Source organism: Podarcis bocagei (assembly GCF_964188305.1).
Source record: "Podarcis bocagei genome assembly, chromosome: 4".
In the NCBI taxonomy this organism is placed as follows: domain Eukaryota; kingdom Metazoa; phylum Chordata; class Lepidosauria; order Squamata; family Lacertidae; genus Podarcis; species Podarcis bocagei.
This window is the reverse complement of record NC_138128.1, coordinates 84322872-84345891: the sequence shown is the minus strand read 5'-3', so window position 1 is coordinate 84345891 and position 23020 is coordinate 84322872. Positions and strand designations below refer to the sequence as shown.

The window sequence follows — 23020 nt, the reverse complement described above, 5'->3', positions numbered from 1 at the left end:
ATACCCATAACGCTTCCATGCATTAAGATTGCCTAAAGATTTTTTTAACCATAAGTTATTTTACTAGAAATCATACTTCAATGTGGGTGCTCTTTGGAACGATCTGTAATCAGTCAATCAATCAATCAATCAATATGTGTGAGTGTGTTAATCTGCAGGATGTTAGACAGCAACTTTGTGGTTTCTGAAGCCCATTGTGAGTAGGTTGTTTTTCAGAAAGTGTAGCCTTGTTGAAGAAAGGTATAGTGGAAATTTGATTAAACAAAAGAGTGCTGTAGGACTAGAGGAAGAAGGAGCGGAAATATTGCTGGTGGAAAGGGCCAACCAGAAGCCTACAATTGTGGAATATAAAGAAAACAAGGAATTTGTGGATTACAAAGAAAATAAGATTCGGATGATGAGAATTTGGACTGAAATTGAGTATGAAGTAGGGAGTGATCCCTTTATGGAGATGAAAGGGGAAGCCTTTGGGACATTTGGATTATTGGGACTCAAAAGAAGTAAGAAATATGATTGGGGCTCCCTTTTGGAATATGGAGGACTGGTTGGAAGAAACTTGGATCCTATTGGGAAAGAGCTCCTTCGAGACCCGATGACCAACACAAAGGACTATCAACAAAATCGGCGGAGAGGGACTGATGGGGACTTGAAGGCCTCGGACGTGAGAAATCCAGGCTAAGAACTGATATTGTGGACTTTTTTCTTTCTTTCTTTCTTTGTGTTTTGGGGGATCGTAACCGGGAAAGAGGGGGGGGGTGAGAGCTTCTGAATCCAAAAGGAGGAGAATTTTATGATGTTTAAGTTTAGTGTGTTTAGTAACTAATATTTAAAATTGGGAAATTTGTGGAAGGGAACTTAGGTCGACCTTAGAAAAGGATGTTAAGATTAGAATTGATGTATAAGTTAAAATTGGTTAATTAAGAAGAATCAAGTTTTTTAAAAAAGACTATAATAATATTTTGAAGATGAGAGTAAGAACTTGCTGAGCCAACTATTGGAATTAGGATGTATGAAGGGGTGGTGCGGGGAAGTCAGAGAATGTGGTTAAGAAAGTAAGGTTTTGAAATTATGCATGTTTGTCTTTGTCTCTGTGTGTTTGTGATGTCAATGTAAAATGTGAAAACTCAATAAAATTTATCAAAAAACAAAAAAAACAACCAAAAACAAAAGAGTGCTGTAACAGAGACATAGCAGACACAGCATTCTTTGAAGGGCTTTATAGTCTAGCTCAGTGTTTCCCAACCTTTTTTGGGCAAAGGCACACTTGTTTGATGAAAAAAATCTCGAGGCACACCACCATTACAGCCCCGTGACATCAGTGCGCAGCGTCACGCCGGGAGGGACGCACGAAAGTGTAAGTTTCAATTTTTTCCCCTCCCCCTTGCCGGGGAACCTCCAAGCTTTGGGGGTGGGGGGGGGAGGAGGCAGCAAAGCGAGGCAAGAAGGAGAGCGCGGCTTGGCTGAGTGAGCTTTGGCAGGGGCAGGGAATGAGAGCCGCGAGGCGGGCGCTGCGGACGGAGGCGCTGCCCACCGAGCTCGCAGGCAGCCAGGCAGGCAGACGGCGAGAGCCCCGCGCTGGGCGGCCTCTCCTCGCCGCCGCCGCCCCGCCTCTCGCCGCCCGACTCACCCGCCTCCCTCCAGGCAACATCTCGCGGCACACCAGGCAACATCTCGCGGCACACTAGTGTGCCGCGGAACAGTGGTTGGGAAACACTGGTCTAGCTGCAGTTTTCAAACAAATGCCCGCCAACAGTCAGCATTTGGACAGCAGACTAAGCAGGCATTCAGGTCACCAAAATACGGTGAGAAGTATTGTATTTCTATTTAAATTACAGTAATTGTTTTTAAGTTGCCTTTGGCCATTTGTTTATTTCATTAAATGTATACACCACTTGATTGTAAAACAAAAAACTGCAACGTGGTTTACTAACAGATAAAATAATAAAATTGAGGGCGGTGGGAATCAACCATACTTCCAAATATAAGGATCAATATTACCTTACATTAGCACAGACCCACTGAATGATATCTGTGTCCTCGTTTTCGACAGGGCTGTGGTGGTCACCATTTAGTCTTCCTCCAATGAGTTCTGGGAGGCACCTACTGGGCTATCACTCTAGAAACCCTTTCTCTCACCTAAGGGAATCTAATAGGAGCTGGTAGATGGTTTACTCCCAGGCATGTGCAGAGTGCTCACCCCTCATCATTTGGCAACCGCCCAGGGAATGCTAGTGTGAGGGCCCTCAGGGCTTTCCTTATGGAGGAGGGAGAGCAACAGCTACCTTGGCCAGACTTACTCCTGCAGGGGGGTCATTTGGTCACCTGAGACGAGTCCCAAAACTGCCCCCCCAGGGAAGAAGGGGAGAATGGAGATTGTTGGGGGATCAAGATCAAATGGCGAAGAAAGGCGGGAAGACACCAGTGGCGCCTCCTCCTTGCCCAGAAGCTGCTGTATTGTCAGCCACAGAACTTTCATTATGCTGAAAGCTATGGAGGAGCAGAGTTGTGGCAGCCCCCTCTCAACAACACGCAACCGGGAGAGTGTGCCCGCAGCAGCAGAGCTCCCTGTAATTGTACCCTGCTTATTACCAGCAAGCTGCTTTTTGTGGAACTGGGCTTTCTGAGACTTCCCAGGCAAGCAACTGCCCAGTTCCATATTACGGTGCGGAGATGGTGAGGCAGCCTCCACCATCAGCTGGGAACTTCTTCATGGCACCAAGCACTACTACTCCCTGGTCTGCAATGGGGAATTATTCAGCTACAAATCCTGTACAAATGCATTACGTTGATGGAAGTGCTTCGGGCTCTCAGTTTTTCTCTTTAAGTCAGGTTCCAGATTAGCATCCCAACTCCTTCCTTCCTATCCTGTACATATTTACAAGCTCCCTGTTTTAATGCCTTTTAATGTATTACTCTATGTTTTGAATAAAGTTTGTTCTTTTAATAGCTTGTCTGGAGTCTTCATTTAATTATCCATTTACTGCAACATTCACTTTCCTGTGTGCAAGCATATAAACATGGGCTTAATTTTTCCATAGAAAAAAGTCAGTTGTGCAGTACATGTGGTTCTAGAGATAAAAGGTCACGTCTACTACTGGCTGGATATTCCTGAGACACATTTTAATGCACCAATGGCTTTCTGTCCCTTTCCTTTTCTTTTTAAGTCTCTGTATCTGAAGCTAGAGTAGGTGGCAATAAATGTGGGGGGACATTGCTGTATTTTTTTTGTATGCAAAATAATATTTGTAGATCCTGCTATAAGTAGATTTGGTAACACTTTTTTGTGTTAATAAGTTTGGTTTCCATTCATGAGTCTTCCATTTTTTAAAAAACAGAAGTTTGAGATGGGGATATAAAGTTTGTGCTCTACTGCCTTCAATGAAGCTTTATAGGAGGGTTGCCTGTGAACTATATTCTGCCCAATACAGTTTGCCTTCTGTGCCGTTCAGCCTTGATTTAACCAGGTTTAGTCATAATAAAATAAGTCAGTTAATTTTAGATTCTTAATTGGACCCTCTTAGGACAACTAATTTAGAAGTAGTCCCACTGAATTTACTAATACACAACCAAATCAAGAACAGCTGCAACATGCTCCCCGCCTGCCGCCCAGCAAAAACCCTGAAACAACTGAGCCTAAGAGTATAAAGCTATCAAAGCCTAAGACATCTCCAAATGGTTTTTCACAAATAATGCTACATTATTTACCAATATCATTATGTTCCCTGTTCATTTGATTATATATTCAGATATAAATGGTTCTGCTTATGGGTCAGTGGAAAGTGCGAACAGCAGTGGGGATAGAGGACATCTCTGTTGAGTACCTCTACATAATCTGCGTGAGTCTGAATTTACTCCATTCACTGAGATATAGGCTTTGGGCTTGGAATATATTACAAATCCATATCATAAAACCTCACCTGCCCAGTCCACTATATTTCTCAACACTGCACTATGGAATTTAATTCGGCTGGGTGCTAGATTGGGCAGATCAAACTGAATCTAGTGGATTTGTCCTACCCTGCAATGCCCCTTTAGTCCTACCCAGATATAGGACCAGATCTGGGTTGGGTGTGACCTAGGTTGGGATAGGGCTGATCTGGGTCCACATCTTAGTGTGTGTGAGTGTGAGTGTGTGTGTAAGCACAGTCCTGGAATTACTCAAGATGTGATTATGGCTGCCAACCTAGATGGCTTTCTCAAGGGATTAGGCAAATTCATGAATGCTAAGACTATCAGTGGCTACTAATCATTATGGATATATGCTATCAGAGGCATATCAATTGCTGGGAAAGAACAGGGCGAAAGGGTCCTCAACTGACCTGTGTCCTGCTTTTGGAATTGCATAGTGATATGGTTGGCTACAGTGTAGAGCAGAATGCTTGGAGAACCTGGCATTCTCCTACACAGACCTCATATACAGAAAGTTGGTCACATATGCAGTAGAATCTAGCACAAAAGTTAGTACCCATTTCACAATGGCTTTTTAGATTACCATTTCATTCCTTAAGCAATCATTGTAAGATTGGTGCAGGGGGAATCTTTTTCAATCCTGCAAAACCAACAGAAGAGTCTTGTAGCACCTGAAAGATTAACAAATTTATTATGACACACACAATATAATTCACTTCATTGGATGCATAAAGTATTATCCTGAGTTGCAGGGACACAATTGGTGGGGAGCTTGTAAAAAGATACCAGAGGGAAACTAAGTGCTGAATTATACAGTTGAGGATAATGACCTTTTAAATTGCAATGATGCACCAAAAACAGTAGTTGATAACACAGACATCCTTGCACTGCTCATTCATGAGTTCCAAGCATGGATACAAGCATAAGCAAAGAGATGGAAGCTGGAAATGAGCTGATGCAAGAGCCAACACATCTGGTGCAGATTGCTGGCCACTGGGAAAACTTTATTGCAGTGATGGGAAACACTGTAACTTAGTGGTAAGAACGTGTTGTTTGCATGCAGAAGGTCCCCGGTCCAGCTCCTGGTGTCTCCCAGGTAGTAGGGCTTGATCAGACTCCCACCTGAAATATAGTATCAAGGAACCAAACCAATAATGCAAAAACAACTGAGGACAAATTTAGAGTGAAATTGCACTTTATTTATGAACTAACCTAAGTTGAATCCATTTGTGTTATATACTATCTTGCCTTAAATAAATCTTTATTGTTTATTTAAAGAAAACCTGTCCGAGACTCCAACTTACCAGTTACCCCTTCACAAAGGTGCTTCGCAGCATACTCTGGGGCTAGAAATTTTAAGGGAAAAGGGAAAGAAACCTTCGGGTAAAGGGTTGTTCAGTGAGGTGGGGGCAATTTACCTACGTGAGAGCCGGTCCAAAGACATGAGAGGAAAAAGTGTCCTTGTGCCTGTTGCAACCTCCTCTTGCACCTTTTTTTGTGCTTTACGACAACCACCATCTGCTTGCAAATACCCCCTTCTTGGGCAACATGGTGAAGAGAGAGGTGGAGGAGCTGTTACAGGAGTTTCTGGAGGATACAGCCCATCTGATCCCTTATATCACAGTTTGATGACTGAGGTTTTCAGGGAAGACGTTGGTGTTGGTCCCCCATGGTTCAGATGAACAGCTTGTAATTTACAGATTCTAGGCATTCAATATTATGGACCCAGTCCTGACTGAGTTTAGACAGCTCTCCTGCCTTTTGAACTTCAGACACTTGACAAAACCTTTTCTATTTTGTAGGCATTTTAAGATGCTTTCCTGATTCTCTGATTGGATAGCAACTTGCTGGCCTTGTTAAAATTCTGTGGCTGGCAAGACAAGGAACTCATTTTCAATTCAACCATCATACTTTCCAAAGTGCATAGTCAAATTCTTGCAGCAGTGAAGGTCTTCATGATCGATGCAGAAATGGGATAGTTGATCATACATATTTCAAAAGGAGATTCTTTTAAAATGCACTGCAAGAATCAGAATGTGATAGATTTACGGGCAAGGGATATTAGACATAATATACAATTGGCATCATGGGAAAAATTATGGAGGGAAGATTTAAAATTTACAACATGCTGTATGTTGAAAGAGAATTATATGAAAGTGATGTATCGCTGGTACTGAACTCCTACCAAGTTAGCAAAAATGTATAGAACAGCTACAGATATATGTTGGAAGTGTAAAGAGAAAGAAGGCACATTTGACCACACGTGATGGACGTGCAAGAAGACAAAAGTATATTGGGAAATGATTTATTTATTTATTTTTTAATAATTTTTTATTGCTTTTTTTCCAAGGTCAGAATACATCGTCAATAACACAACAAAAGCGATTTTACAGAAAAAAGAAGAAATTATAAAAGAAAATTCACTTTTCCAGATCTATTTTCATAAACAACTGGACTTCCCCACATCTTCCATCCCCTGCTTTCTTTACAATGGGAATGAACAGCAAATTGATACCTTATTTTATGTGTTTTTGTGCTTTCATTTAGTTATATAATCTGTAATTTATATTTTTCAAAATCCTGACTTAATTTCCATCATTTACAAATCTCAATACTGAAGCATGTTTTTCCCAAAAACTTAGCAAATTCTCAACATTCATATAACTTATAATGTTTTTGTAAATAGTCCTTAAATTTTTTCCAGTCCTCTTCCACTGCTTCTTCTCCCAGATCTCGGATTCTGCCGGTCATTTCGGCTAATTCCATGTAGTCCATCAGCTGTAAATGCCACTCTTCCAGCGTGGGTAGCTCCTGTGCCTTCCAATGTTTGGCTATAAGGATTCTTGCTGCTGTAGTTGCATATAAAAAGAAAGTTCTATCTTTCTTTAACACTCTCTGGCCCACAATGCCCAGGAGGAAGGCCCCTGGTTTCTTATGAAAGGTGTACTTAAACACCTTTTTCAACTCATTGTAAATCATTTCCCAGAAAGCCTTCACCCTCGGGCATGTCCACCAGAGGTGAAAAAATGTTCCTTCAGCCTCCTTACATTTCCAACATTTATTGTCAGACAGATGGTATATCTTTGCAAGTTTAACTGGGGTCATGTACCACCTGTATACCATTTTCATAATGTTTTCTTTTAAGGCACTACATGCCGTGAATTTCATACCGGTGGTACATAACCTTTCCCAGTCTTCAGACATAATGTTGTACCCAATGTCTTGTGCCCATTTTATCATAGCTGATTTAACTGTCTCATCTTGAGTATTCCATTTAAGCAACAAGTTATACATTCTTGAAAGCACTTTCGTCTTAGGTTCAAGTAATTCTGTCTCTAGTTTTGATTTTTCCACCTGGAAACCAATTTTTTATCCTTTTTAAAGACCTCTAGAATTTGGGCATAATGAAACCAGTCTCGCACCTTTCCCTTCAATTTTTCAAAACTCTGCAACCTCCAAGTATCACCAACTCTTTCTATTAACTCACAGTATTTTGCCCAGCCACTCTCCATGTTATGTAGTTTAATGGCCTTAGCCTCCGTCGGTGATAACCACCTCGGGGTCTTATTTTCAAGTAAGTCCTTATATTTAGTCCAGACAATGAATAGGGCTTTCCTGACAATATGGTTTTTAAACAATTTATGAAGCTTTACCTTGTCGTACCACAAATATGCATGCCACCCAAAAGCATTGCTGTGCCCTTCCAGGTCTAGGACATCAGTGTTTTCTAACAGAAACCAATCCTTCATCCAGCAGAAGGATGCAGCTTCATAGTACAATCTTAAGTCCGGCAGGGCAAATCCCCCTCTTTCCTTTGCATCTGTTAGTATCTTAAATTTTATTCGGGGCTTTTAGCCCTGCCAGTCAAACTTCGTGATGTCCTTCTGCCACTTTCCAAAACACTCCACTCTGTCCACGATCTGGAGGGCTTGAAACAAAAATAACATTCTTGGCAATACATTCATTTTAACTGCTGCAATCCTTCCCGACAAGGAAAGTTTCAATCTTGACCAAGTTTCTAAGTCCCTTTTAATTTCAGACCAACATTTTTCATAATTGTCTTTAAACAAATTCAAATTTCTTCCGGTCAAGTTAACCCCCAGGTATTTCACTTTTGTTACCACGTTTAATTCTGTTTCCTTCTGAAACCCATCTATTTCTGAAGGAGTCATATTTTTTGCCAAAACCTTAGTTTTTTGTTTGTTCAACTTAAATCCCGCTACCCGACCAAATTCAGAGATTAGCTCTAAAGCTCTTTTTGTACTAGTTTCTGGCTCCTGTACTGTCAAAACCAAATCGTCTGCAAAGGCCTTCAATTTATATTGTTTTTCTCCGACCTGTATTCCTTCCACCTGTTGGTCCTTCCTAATCAAGTTCAGCAGCACCTCCAGGACAGAAATAAATAACAAGGGTGATAGGGGGCATCCCTGTCGTGTCCCTTTTTCAATTTTAAACTCCTCTGTCACCACATTGTTTACTATCAATTTAGCTTTTTGTTCTGAATAAATTGCTTCAATACCATTTTGGAACGCCCTTCCCACACCCATCCCTTCCAAATTTTTCTTCATAAATTTCCAAGATATATTATCAAAGGCCTTCTCTGCATCTATAAAAATCAAAACTGCTTTTGTGTTCAAATTTGTCTGTAATAACTCCAAAACGTCAACAATATTCCTGGTGTTGTCAGACAAATGCCTGCCAGGGAGAAAGCCTGCTTGGTCTTTATGTATTACTTCGTTTAAAACTTTTTTCAATCTATTTGCCAAAATGTCAGCAAAAATTTTGTAATCCACGTTTAGGAGTGAGATGGGACGGTAGTTCTTAAGTTGAGTCTTTTCAGATTCCAATTTTGGTATCAAAGTGATGAATGCCTCTTTCCACGATTCTGGTGCCCCCTTCCCTTCCATAATTTGATTACATACCTCCATTAGTGGCTGGACCAAATATTCCTTCAATGTCTTATAATATTTGGAGGTAAGTCCATCTGGACCTGGGGATTTGCCTAATTGCATATTCTGAATGGCGCTTTCAATTTCCTGTTGTGTTATTTTATAATTCAGGGCTGTTTGTTTATCTTGTGTTAGTTTTTGCAGGCCATGACTTTTTAAAAATTGGTTTATCTCGGTCTCTGCTTGGTGTCCTTGGGTAAACAATTTTTTGAAGTATCTCTGGAAACACTTTCTAATTTCTTCTGGTTTCTGAATACATTCTCCTTCAACCTCGAGATTGGTAACAAAGTTCAATTTTTGTCTCTTTTTCAGCTGCCATGCCAGCAGCTTCCCACATTTATTTGCCGATTCAAATGATCTTTGCTTCATCTGTTTAATTTTCCATTCAACTTCTTGGTTTATTAGTTTCGCATATTGTGCTTGATGGAATTTTATTTCTCTTAAAACCTCTTTTGATTTTGGGTTTAATCTCAACTTTTTCTCTCCGTCTCTTATCTTCTCCAAGATCTTGTCCTTTTTACCATTCCGGAGTTTTTTCTTAATAGAGTTCTGTTGTATCAGAAACCCTCTCATAACAGCTTTACTCGCGTCCCAGATTATTCTCTTTTCCACCGAGGTATTCAAATTTATTTCAAAATAATCTTTCAGCGTTTTTTGGGCCTGCTTTACAATCTCCTGATCTCTAAATAAATAGTCATTCATTCTCCATCTGAAGGATCCAGCCGGTGTAAGTCTCAAGTCCATTTTCAAAGCATTATGGTCGGAGCAGGTTTTAGGGCAGATCTCTATTTTTTTAGTCTTAGGTGCCAGTCCTCTAGATATCCAGATTTGGTCGATTCTTGTCCAGGATAGGTGGGCTTCAGAAAAGAATGTTCCCTCTTTACCTAAAGGGTTCTTTGTTCTCCAAATATCAATCAAGTCCATATTGTCTGTAAGTTCAAAAAAAGTCTTTGGAAGTCTGCCATCTTTGGTCAAGTTTTGGTTTTGTGACTTATCCATGTAGGTGGAGACAACCCCATTCATGTCTCCCATCAAAATGATGTTAGAATAGTCAATATGGTCCAGCATTATCTCGTGCAGCTTCTTATAGAATTCCGATTTCCCATCATTTGGTGCATAGATTCCTACTATCAAAAATTTTTCTCCTTGTGCTTGTATTTCAATTGCCAAAATTCTTCCAAATTCATCTTTAAACACCAACTTTGGTGCTAGGCTCTCTTTTGCATATATCACTACTCCTCTTTTTTTAACCTTGTCTGATGAAATAAATTCTTGGCCTAGTCTCTTGTTAATTAACACTCTCCTGTGGAGCCTAGTCACATGTGTTTCTTGAAGGCAAATGACATCTAATTGTTCTTTTCTCAATATGTGAAAAATCTTTTTCCTTTTTTCGGGAGAATTTGCGCCATTAATATTCCAACTGAGAAGCTGTAGAGACATCCTGGATCGATTTATTAGCCAGTGGGGGTATCTCCTTTGTCGTCTTTGACTGGAGGTGGAACCGGGTTAAAGCCAAACGAAGGAGGTGGCCAGGCTCCTGCTACTCCTTTCCGGAGGTCCTCCCCGTGGTCGTTTAGGAACTTTTCTTGCTCTTCTGCTGTTCTGATTCTTACCTTCTTCCCTTTCCAGGTAAAAGATAGTCCTTGAGGGAATTCCCACCTGTAGGGTATTGTGTTATTCCTCAATAAGCTTGCCAGGTCTTTGTATATGACTCTTAAATCCAGTAGCTGTTTTGGTATGTCTCTGAAGATTTCTGCTGTCTTTCCCTGAATTACCAATGAATTTTTAAAATGTAGGCCGAGTATATTATCTTTTTCTTGCTTAGATCTCAAAATGATCAAGCAGTCTCTTGGTTTGTCCTTCTTGGCCACTCTTCCCAATCTAAAAGCGGTAACAATTTTAAAGTCCTTCTCTTCTGCCAGACCCCAGAACTTAGATATTTCTGTTGTCAAAAAGCCGATCAGGTCCTCTTTTTCTGATTCTGGGATATTTCTCAGCCTAAGATTGCTTTCCCTGTTTTTCAATTCCGCCATGGACAGGTACGCTTGCTGTTCATTGACCTGTCTGCTCAGTGGTCTTACTTCCCCTCTTAATTCCTCAATCCTCTCTTTATTTTGGTCTGCTTTAGTATTTGCTTCCTGAGCTAATTTTCGATTTTCTGTTGTAATCTTTTCAATATTGCCTACTGCCTGTGTATTTTGAGCGACTTGATCTGTCAGTTTATTAATTGTAGCTGTCACCTTATCAAATTTAGCCGCTTGTTCCTCAAATTTAGCTGCTTGTTCATCAGCCTTCTTATTTAACGCTGCCAGCTGATCCAATATTTCTTTAGAAACAGGGTCTAGCCCTCCTGCGGCCATATCCCCAAAAGCTGGCTGCTGGGGTTGTCCTTCTTGCAGACCTGTCACAATAGGAACAGATGATCTGCGCGGCTGCACAGGCAAAGTTGATTGCAAAAGTTCGGTTTGTTTTGCTTTCTTAGCAGCCCTTGTTTTTCCTGCACCACTCATTCCACAGCTGTCCAAGCGTCAAGGTCAAATTGTAAATCCCATGGGAAAGACAATCCAAAAAAAAGTAAACATCCAGACATAAAAATTCCAAATCAAACAGCAGTTCTCAGAGACTAATAATTCCACAATCCAGCAGGGGGAGCTCCCCAGAAATTAGGGAGAAGGATAGAAAATTTCCACCATTAAGTTCCCACAGAAAAAATTAAGTAAAATCCAAAACAGGGGGGGGGGGACCTTCCAAATTCAGTTTTAACTGCAGAGAATAAAAGTTCTTTATAAAGGTGCATGCAACAGTTCCTTTTTTACAGCTTACAAAGTAGCCCAATGTGACTTTATATATTTTTTTTTATATATAGTTACCACAGTCCGATGTTTCTTTGTATCCAGACAGACCGAGAGCAGGGTTTCATAGCTTTGTAATCCACAGAAAGATAGAAAGAGGAATCACAGTCTTTGTCCACTTATAAAACTGTTATAACTTTTCTTTAACTTTTAAGCAATCAAATCCGAATTTGCAGAGTATATTCCAACTTCTTTTGAACTCCTTTCAACACTTCTGCTTTAAAGAGTCTTTGCTCGATGCTTTAAACAGAGCCGGAAGACTGACTTCCTTTTTAGCGTCTCCCGCTTTCAGCCAAATTTCGCCAAATTAGGTTCAAATAAAGCCTCAAGTTTCTTACTCACGAGTATGTTGTTTCGATTCAATTGTTCAAAGAAGAAAGGTCAGCGCTAATCAGCAGCAGCCGCGCGGCTTCGCTTCCGCGGAAAGAGCGATGGATTCACAGCACCGCTACCCCCTCCACGTTCCGAAACCCCTTACGGGGTCTCTTCTGCGTTTCCGAGGTCGCTCCTGGTGCCCGCCGAACCCCACGGCCACGGGCTCACTCTACCCGTGGTTTTTCTGGATGGGTCGTCGCTGTGCCGCAGCGCACGACCCTTTTCCGCGGAGCCCCTCTTCAGCAGCTGAAGAGGACCACCATTGCTGAACGCGCCGCCTCCGGAAGCCCGGGAAATGATTTATAATGAGTTGAAAAAGATGTTTAAAATTACTTTTGGGGAAAAACCTGAAACTTTCTTACTAAGAATTTTAGATCCAGAAATATCTAAGGATCAGAATTTATGTATGCTACAACAACTGCTATTTGCCCAAAATGGAAAGAGGACAAAGTACCTAAAAAAGAAGAATGGTTGATAAAGATGATGGACTATGCCGAAATGGCAAAAATGACTGGGAAAATCAGAGATCAAGGGGACAATAAATTTAATAAAGAATGGGGGAACTTTATAAGTTACTTAAAAGAACACTGCAAACAATTAAAAACATTGGCAGGACTCCAAACAGCTCTTGCAATGTAGTGGGAACTATGGTAAAAACTGAGTTTTAAGAAAATATGGAGAATATTATATGCTGCAGTTGGAAAAGAATATCTTGGGAAACCATGGAAAGGTGGAGGGAAGTCTTGGGATTCAGAGAATCCTGTGTGTAGAATGACTATGATTTATGTGAGATGATAATTGTTAAAAGCAAAAATGAATAAAAAAGAATGTAATAGATTTACAATACATTCTGATTCTTACCATGCTTCTTTTAAAAACTAAACAAAACAAAACTCCTTACTTCTTTACTGAGTAGAGATAAACAACTAATGGCCTGGGAACTCAATCCATGTATTGGGAGTCATTCAAATCTATCATCCGTTTGCAAATTCTAAAGCCCACACCTCAATACATTTACTCCATGCACTATGTGAAATCTACTTCCTACACTAAAAATTGTTTGTCTGTGTTACACAGAAAGTGACTTGGAACCAAGCCAGACCTAATTTTGTAAGTTTATCTGTAATAAACTCATTTCTTGTTAATTTTAGAAATGGCAAACACAACATGGGGGGGGCAGGTGGTAGTTACAGATTCAGATCTGTTTGCGGTGCTAAGGAATGGGTTTAAAACACCATGCCATTTCACCCAAGTTGCCCCCTCAGAGCTAGTATTTGCCCAACAGGAAGGGTGGAGGTTGCAGGCACCATGCAGCAAATTTGTTTTTCCCCGCCCCATTTTATTTTATTTTTTACTGTATAGAACCTACAATTCTGAATTTAGGGGAGGGGATTACTTTGTTGCTGTTATTGATAAACATGGGGAAGTCAGAAATCCTTTCTGATCTACTTAAAATCACCCAGAGCTCATCTACCTTCGGACCATCCCTGCCATGTGAAGAAAATAGAAGCTTGGGAAGCCATTCAGATTGGTGGGGGAAAACAAAGCAGAAAGGGTTAAAAATCCCCTTTCAAGCTCTTTCTGACTCCACCCACCCCACCCCTCAGCTGCAAACATGTGATGCCTTATCACTGATCTCCAGACATTGATATCAGCTGTCTAGCAAGCCTTTGTTCACATTGGTGGGAGGAATCAAACTGCCACAACTGTGTTGTTAAGCGATAATAATAAAGATTGCTTAAATACTGATTACTCAGTAATGTCAGGAACTGATTGCAAATGCCTTGTGTGTTAAAATGTCTGGTTTGTTTTGCATAAAATTGTCAAATGCCATGAATTCAAATAAAGCAAAGGCATTCTAATGAAAAAAACAAAAAACTGCCAAGAGTCAAAAGGCTTTGTTAGCATTGTGAAGAAAAACAAAATGTTGTCCCTGAGAAAACTGGAGAACTCTAGTCTCTCAGCACTCTAGAAATGGCAGTGGCAATGGTAACAGAATGTACAGTAGAATGGATATCTATACACATTACGTGAACTCAGAAATCAGGCCCAATCTTCACAATGTGTTGCATGTTAGAATGTGGTTCCTCTAGGGAAAAACCATGAAGATGCTATATAAAATAAAGGGTAAAGGGACCCCATTAGGTCCAGTTGGGACCGACTCTGGGGTTGTGGTGCTCATCTCACTTTATTGGCCGAGGGAGCCGGCATACAGCTTCCGGGTCATGTGGCCAGCATGACTAAGCCGCTTCTAGCAAACCAGAGTAGCGCACGGAAACGCTGTTTACCTTTCCACCAGAGCGGTACCTATTTATCTACTTGATCTTTGACGTGCTTTCGAACTGCTAGGTTGGCAGGAGCAGGGACCGAGCAACGGGAGCTCACCCCATCATGGGGATTCGAACCTCTGACCTTCTGATCGGCAAGTCCTAGGCTCTGTGGTTTAACCCACAGTGCCACCCGCTTCCCAAGATGCTATATAGATGGCATCATACCCCCTTGAAACTAGCAAAAATGTATAAAGGAGGATCACCGATTTCTTGGAGATGTAAAACAGATGTGCGATTATTTTTACCATATGTGGAATTCTGGGATAACATCTATAATGAAGTTAAGAAACTATTCAAACCCACCTTTTAAAAAAAAAACCCAGAGATCTTACTTTTAGGCATCTTACCATTAGAAATTAAAAAAAACACCACCAGAAGGAAAACCTTCACAAACTAGTTTATAAATTCTTACTGAAGCTACTGATCAGATCTTAGAACATGTCATTGGCCTGGTTGTACGTAACACTAACCCCTTAGTAACATTAACCATAGTTAATAAACCATGGTTACAACTGAGGCATCAGGTAGATAATCAGTTAACTCTTGATTCAATGCATTGTAGAATCACTAAAAGCACAATGAGAGCAGTTGTATCTTGAGAGCAGTTTGAATTTTTTGCAGCACTTCATTGACAACATTGCAAGTTTTGAGCGATGGCACTTTTAACCATAGCTAAGGAGGGTATCCAGGTTCACATGTAACACTAAGCTATGGTCAACATTAGCTAAGATTTTTAAACTAGCTAGAACATTTAAACATAGTAAATAAACCATAGTTATGGGCTGGGCTCACACATCATGCAGCTAAACCATGGTTTAATAAACCATAGTTTAGTAAGCCATGGTTTAGCATTCTATACAAACTGAAATGCTAGGCAGGTTGCTGGAAGTCACAAGGGCTTACTGCCATCAGCAAAGCAAAACATTTCCAAGCAAACTCTGCCAATGAGTGGGGGTAGTCCACATGCTTCAGAACTCCTCTTCTTTTCAGGCTGCATGTTAAAACATACTCACACAATGGCAGTGATCAATCTCAGGATCAATTATGGTTCATCATGCCAGGAATAAGGGTGTAATACAAAGAAATCCTGTAATCTTAATTTTCAGATGAGGAATTCTCTCACAGTTAACTGAATAGATAATTTGTGCTCAGGCCAAGGAAGTTGACTCTCTAAATAATTATCTTTTTTATGGACACAATCAAGCCCAACCTTATCATTCCAAGGGGCTAGGGTTGAGAGACAGAACTTGTCTAGGACCATCTCTTGAATTCATAGCTAGATAAGGCAACATGAATGAAACAAAAGGCAACATGAATGAAAGTAATGTTTCCATGCTATGTTAACAGGACATGAATGTATCCTGGCCCCATAAAAGTGTGTGTGTGTGTGTGTGTGTGTGTGTTTACTTATACATATATATTCACTCACACTAAAGTAACTATTGTTTTACTGAATAGGAAACCCTCTTTTATCTGAGAAATTTGGAAAGTATGAAACTGAAGTAGACACAAGCTACCGTATTTGTTATTGTTGGCTGTTTTTTTAAAAAAAAAACTATGAAGAGAGGCCATTTTCAGAAATGATTCTCAAAATAGTTATTTTTATTCAAATCTTTATTGGCATTGACCTACAAAAACTGGCAAGCACTAGAAAATAAAAATAACAACAAAAAGTACTATATTTGGCACCTGATAAAGGTGTTTTTGCTTAGGCTAGCCTATCTAGGCATGTAGAAATGGAATGTGTTTTAATATCTTTTTAGCTTACTGCTGATTTAAATTATATTCCAAATTTTAAAAATACTTGTTTTTAACTGTCAGTCATTGGTAATTTTAATGTTTTATTTACAGATATTCTATTACAATCAAGTGGTCTTTAAATGTTTCTTTTTAATGTATCTTCATTAAAGATTTTCTTGGTTTACAAAATTATGTGCAATCTCTCTCTCTCGTCTTTAAATGTTTTTAATTAATTAATTGTTTTTAAAACCCTCTTAAAACTAGACAAATAGAACAAATCAGCAGCTCTTCCTGCATCCCTAAATCAGACAGGAATAATCCAATGTAGCTCAATCGGTGGGGGAAATTCTGTGCAGTGTTTGAGCTGGCAAGTAGCTTGAGGAGAATGGATACACACCTGGTGCTTCAGAGATCTGCCTGCCCTCACTGTAGTCTTATTCTTATCCTGAATGCAATTGGAGGACAGCCAAGCAGAGCAGTTTCCCAAGTTATCATTCTCTTAGGATTGCTTCACACACTATTTAGATAGATATCTGAATGTTCAGCAAATCCATGTAAATTTCAATTCAGATAGAGCTATTCATGACATCATAGATGTTAACGTGGTGATCAAAGTTCTTTGTCAATAGTGTAATCACACTGATGAAGCAATACAGAAGAGTTTAAGTATTAACTGGTCAGGGTGGCAGAATCATTTGGTCAGGGTGAATAGAAACTGGTCTAGAGAGCAGCAATTTGGAACAAAAATGAGGTTCACATTTAACAAAAAATAATAAGATCCAACCTCCCACTAAACTACACTTTTAAAAGCTACAATCCTAAAATCATTGAAGTTTTCCCCCTTGCACTTTGCCTTTGCAGTTTTATTACATTTTTAATGGATGCTTATTGTTTTGATATATTGATGTAAACCACTTTGTGAGGTGCATTTCAAAAGCAGTACATAAGTAAATGAAATGGTAGGGATTGAGAGGGAAGTATTTCTGACTAAATGGATCTGTGTTTTAATAATTAAAAATCATAATCAACCCAAAACCAAAGTGAGCTTCCAAGCAGAGGCGGATTTAGGGCAGCGCAGCCGGCCTCCCCCCCCCCTGCTGAGCCTGGAGGGGCCAGAGGGGAGCAGAAGGATGAAGGAATGAAAGGAGCAAAATGGGAGGCGAGAGGGGGCAGCCTTCCTCAGAGGCCAGACATGCTAATGCGCTTTTCTGCAAAGAGTACAAAAATACATTGTGCTTACAACACAATGCATCAAACATTAAAAAGCAAAACAAATAAATAGCAAACCAAGAAACCAATAGTAATAATAAATAATAATAATAATGAACAGTTTATACTTGTACCCAAATTAAAGTAACCGCCAACCCCAACTAAACATGTAACCCACATCAACCCAACAAAAGCAAAAGCAAAATTGGAACATTTTGAAACATTTACCCAATTGTTCTAACCCCAGATTTTGACTGTGGCCCTTATTTTAACAAGTGGCCAATTGCTCAGCTTTTATTTTTGATTTCAGTATACAAGTGGTCTTAGCTTGCTTGGGCAAAGGGAAGAGAATGCTTCAGTAAAAGGAAAGCCAGATGATGATCCCAGACAAAGGCATTAAAATAACAAACTTTATTGAAAAACTTTAAAATGTATTTATATGGATGAGTAACCCTAGAAGGCGTCGGGAGAAGGGAAGATATTGCTTTGCTGCCCATTTCGGTAATCTTCAAGCAACATTTGCACAGGATTTGCAGCTGGATAATTCCCCGTTGCATGTGTTCCCCATTGCATGACTGTTCCCCATTGCAGACCAGGGAGTTTTACTGCTTGATGGAGTGCAGAAGTTTTACCATTCGATAGTGGAGGCTGCTTCATCATCTCTGCATCATAATATGGAACTGGGCAGTTGCTTGCCTTGGAAGACTTACAAAGCGCTGTTCCACCAACAGCAGCTGGCTGGTAATGAACCGGGTTCAATTCCTGGGAGTTCTGCTGCTGTGTGGCATAGATGGGCTCTGCTGGTTGCGTGGTGCTGAGAAGTGGCTGCCAGAACCCTGCTCCTTCATAGCTTTCGGGATAATGGAAGCTGCGTGGCTGGTAATGTTGCTGCGTCGGACTTCTTGCACTGCTCCTCGGAGTGCTTGGACTTCTTCTGTCAGAGCGGCTATAAGGAGTTGTAGCTCGGTTCCTGATCATTGTTTTGGACCCAGTCATCTTTGTTCTCGCTCTTCAGTTCTGAAACCAGGTCTGAACAAAAGCTTTCGGGATAATGGAAGCTGCATGGCTGCTTTTGGGGCTGCTCCCCTGGCTGTTTAATGGACTTCTTCTTCTGTCACAGCGGCTATAAGGAGTTGTAGCTTGGTTCCTGATCATTATTTTGGAACCAGTCACCTTTGATCTCACTCTTCAGTTCTGAAACCAGGTCTGAACAAAAGAAAGGAGAGAACAAAATGCCCATTATTTCCAAATGGATAGGTCATAATTTCACTTTCTAGCTCAGAGGACCACCGAATATTTGTGCCTCATGTGGTGTAATTATTTCAGTGTGGGAGAACTAGGGACTTGCGGGACATTGGCTAGAAAAGCAATGTTGCTTAACTGCGGTTCCAGCTGAATGCTGCACATTTGGTCTCTCAATGCAAGGTGTTGAAAGCTGCCATCCTAATAGGAATATCCTATGCACACTCCCTTGGGAGTTCGGTCAGGTGGGTCAGGTGATAAAGGCAGCCTAGAAAACCAGATGATTTTATCCTCAAATTAGGTTGAAACCAGGTTTGTTAAGAGTTTTTACTGTTCAAACCCAGAGCCTTTGATATTTGAAAGTATGTGCCTCCAATAATTTGAGTGGGAAGGAAAAGGAAGCCTTAATCAGGAACCAGGATTTCTGAACAAGTATGGGCACAATTTCTTCCTGAAGTTGAAAAGGGGGGGACACAACGCACCCGCCCCTTACAAAAAGCCTTTACATCCACGGTACAACAGCCCCCCCCATAAAACCGCACAAAAACCCAGGAAAGAGGAAGTTGGCTCTTGAATACGGCACCTTTCACGTTAAGCTCGGAGGCATCAGGAAGATCTAACGCATTCGAATGACAGCGAAAGAATTATTCTGAGCGATTTAGAAGCTCGACGTAAGATGGGCTAAAAACGGTCCTTTTTCTCCTATCTCCTCCGACTTTGGGGTAGCTTCCTCCTGGGAAAAGACAAAGAGGCAAATCTGAAGGAAGCGCTCGGCTTCAACTGAAGCGACGCTTGCAGATCTTCCTCCCGACATGGAAAGCTCGGGGCTGCATCGCCTACACTTGCCCGGGAGCAAGTTCCCCAGAATCGGGCGCTGCCTGGGGTTACACTGCGTAAAACGACCCCCGGTAGAGAACGCTTCAGTGGCAATTCTTTCAAGCGCCCCGCTGACCACCCACCCGGCCGAGCGCAGAAGGGCAAATCCTTCGCTTTTTACAGGAAGGCTTTTATACCTGACATTGAAATCCACGCACTTTGTGGCCTTTAAATAAACCTCCGGTTGCTCTGAACTAGGCTTGAATGAAAACAAACCATAGAATTTTAGGTAATACGTTTACGCTCTTATTTATATGCCTGCCATCGTTTTCCGCAGCCGATCCTAACCATGTTTATTGGGAAATTAAATCGCCATTTATTTGAAAAGGAGCGGGAAGGACACCCCCGCCCCCTCCCCCGTTGCCCCAGCAAGACGTTCGTTATAGCTCTGATGCTGCGGGAAAGTAATAAGGGAAGACAATGCCGAGAGTTATCTGGTAGCCGGTCCCCAGGCGCCACCACAGGGCGCGGCTATCTTCCCTCAGGTATATACAGTGGTACCTCTAGTTCACAGGCAACCCTCCCATAAAGCAGTAGAGCACAAACCTTGGGGGGGATTAAGAGCAAGAAAATGAAATAAAGTGTTCAAAATATCCCCCCACAAAGTTTTTAATAGAGATAAATGCCCATGTTGCAGTCTAAGGCACATACAAGTTACACTTATATGTCTTTAAAGCTTTGGAGAGCAACTTAACACACTCATGGTAGAATAATCAATTAAACCTTATATCCCCATCTCAAACTTCTGTGTTTTAAAAAATGGAAGACTCATTAATGAAAACCAAACTTATTAACTTATTAACAAATCTACTTATAGCAGGATCTACAAATATTCTTTTGCATACAAAGAAAATACAGCAACTTCCCTCCACATTTATTGCCACCTACTCTAGCCTCAGATATAGAGACTTAAAAAGAAAAGGAAAGGGACAGAAAGCCCATTGGTGCATTAAAATGTGTCTCAGGAATATCCAGCCATTAGAAGACGTGACCTTTTATCTCTAGAACCACATGTACCGCGCAACTGACTTTTTTCTATGGGAAAATTAAGCCCATGTTTATATGCTTGCACACAGGAAAGTGAATGTTTCAGTAAATGGAAAATTAAATCAAGACTCCAGAAAAGCTAGTAAAGGAACAAACTTTATTCAAAATATCAAATACAATAAAAGGCATTAAAAGAGGGAGCTTGTAAAATATGTACAGGATAGCAAGGAAGGAGTTGGGATGCTAATCTGGAACCTGACTTAAAGAGAAAAACTGAGAGCCCGAAGCACTTCCATCAACGTTCTGCATTTGTCCAGGATTTGTAGCTGAATAATTCCCCGTTGCAGACCAGGGAGTAGAAGTGCTTGATGCCATGAAGAAGTTCCCAGCTGATGGTGGAGGCTGCCTCACCATCTCCGCACCGTAATATGGAACTGGGCAGTTGCTCGCCTGGGAAGTCTCGTAAAGCCCAGTTCCACAAAAAGCAGCTTGCTGGTAATAAGCAGGGTTCAATTCCAGGGAGCTCTGGTGTTGCGGGCCACACTCTCCTGGTTGCGTGTTGTTGAGAGGTGGCTGCCACAACTCTGCTCCTCTATAGCTTTCAGCATAATGAAAGTTCTGTGGCTGGTAATTTTGTTGCGTGTGAATATTTTGAATATTTTGGCTGCTTCCTGGACTGCTTCTTGGGCTGCTGTCCAGGCTGCTTCTTGGACGGGTTCTCTCACTGCGGCTATAAGGAGCTGCAGCATGGTTCCCGATCCTTCTCGTGGAACCTATCCTCTTTGGTGTTCTGGCTCGTCGGTTTTGAAACCAGATCTGAACAGAAGAAAGGAAAGAAACAAATGCCCATTATTTCCAAACAGGTAGGTCATAATTTCACTTTCAGGTACAACAACCAAACAAAGATTAGTGTATTACAGTGGAAGAACCTACGTTAACTTGTTTTTTGTTGTGCGAAAGGCATATAGGCGTTATGTTCAAAAGCCTTTATATCCATGATACACCCCCCCCCCCAAAAAAAAGAACCAAGAAAGAGGAAGTTAGCTCTTGAACAAGGCGCCTTTCGCGATAAGCTGAGAGGCACTAGGGTGAACTATGGCCTTCGACTACGCAAGGATTATTCTGAGTGTTTCAAATTGTTCCAGTATGTGAGGTTTAGGGAAGTCTTGGGAGCCCCCACCATCCCGATTCTTACGTGCACACGATCTTCTTCGATTCCGATGCACCTCGCCAGCGCCTCCCTGGTCTCGTATCCGGGGTACTGGTTCTCTTCAAACGCCTTCTTTAAAAGCTCGATTTGGGCAGGGGTGAAAACGGTCCTTTTTCTCCTATCTCCTCCGACTTTGGGGTAGCTTCCTCCTGGGAAAAGACAAAGAGGCAAATCTGAAGGAAGCGCTGGGCAAGCTTAAACTGAAGCAACGCTTGCCGAAGTTCCTCCCGACATGGAAAGCTCAGGGCTTAATAATCATTTTTTAAAAGTTTCTCTTACCTTCCTTGTTGGTTGCCATCATGAAAAAAACTCCCTCAGGTTCGTTCACTCTGCAGGGGATTCGGTCTGGGCATTTATCTCCGTTGGGCGACCCCACCCTTACTTCTCAACCAATAAGAGGGAGTCACCCCACCCTTACTTCTCTACCAATACGAGGTTTCCCGGTTGCGGAATGCCCTCCCAGTCAGCTGCCCCGTCTTCATCATTTTTGCGTTTCACCCTTGCTTCTCAACCAATAGAAAGTTACATTCTCTTTCAAAAAATCAGTTGCTTTGCCAAACTGGCTCTAACCCCTCCCTCCGACACCCCTTTGGCAATTGATTCCTCATCTGAATGGAAGAGGAGAGAGAGAGAGAGAGAGAGAGAGAGAGAGAGAGAGAGAGAGAGAGAGAGAGAGAGAGAGAGAGAGAGAGATATCTTTCGGCGCCTGCTACACCTTTTCTTTGCCAAGCCACACCCGCATTGTACAAAAATCACACTTGCGAGGTCCAACCAAAGAACACCCCCCCACACACACACTTTAGCACACACTTCGTATCTTAAACGGGTACTCTCCTTTTTAAAAAAGTTTTGTTGTTGTTCTAAAAAGAAGCAAGTGTAAATTATTTCATATCGACAAAAAAGCTTGGAACAACTTAATTCCAATACCCCTCATTTCAGCCTCTGCCGTCTAAATAAATTAGTACATCGCCTTGGATGGAGGCTCTGGCAACTGCCAGCAATCGTATCAAATGCGAATAATACGGTATACATAAGAGCGGCGGCAACAGAAGAAAGAAATCTAAGCTATGTAAGCAATCTATATTTTATTAACATATGATTAAATTTGCATTCATTTTTCGCTAGTTTTGTAGACTTAGGAAACAGCTTACGTTCTTTTCAAAACGGTGCATTGGATATTCAAGGTCACCCGTCATCTTAGAAGAGGAGTTCCTTGCACCAAGAATGCCTTTTCCAAGCTGGTACCTGCAAGTTAGGATTCGTATGTTAATCTTTTATAAATCCAAACAAATAAATAAGACGACAGTGCCGTTGTAGTTGGTTTAATTTGCTTTAATTCAG

At 41.2% G+C, this 23020-nt stretch overlaps 3 protein-coding genes across 4 annotated transcripts in view; 1 reads left to right on the top strand and 2 right to left on the bottom strand.

Annotated features, from left to right (window-relative positions):
- The window catches only part of LOC308585578 (uncharacterized protein), a 97641-nt gene extending 82193 nt beyond the window's left edge, over nt 1-15448 (bottom strand). The window contains exon 1 of the mRNA XM_081191346.1: nt 15429-15448. The gene's annotated coding sequence lies outside the window, so the exon portion shown is untranslated. The remainder of the gene's footprint in view (nt 1-15428) is intronic.
- Nucleotides 1-23020, top strand: part of LOC308585576 (uncharacterized protein) — a 136957-nt gene that overhangs the window by 17386 nt on the left and 96551 nt on the right. The window lies entirely within an intron of this gene.
- On the bottom strand, nt 20278-21977 carry LOC308586125 (uncharacterized protein; the record flags this gene model as incomplete). The annotated part of the gene is made up of 3 exons (XM_081192400.1): nt 20278-21285; nt 21665-21864; nt 21959-21977. The coding sequence occupies 3 exons, from the start codon at nt 21975-21977 to the stop codon at nt 20713-20715; spliced, it is 792 nt and encodes a 263-aa protein (XP_081048526.1). The 3' UTR covers nt 20278-20712.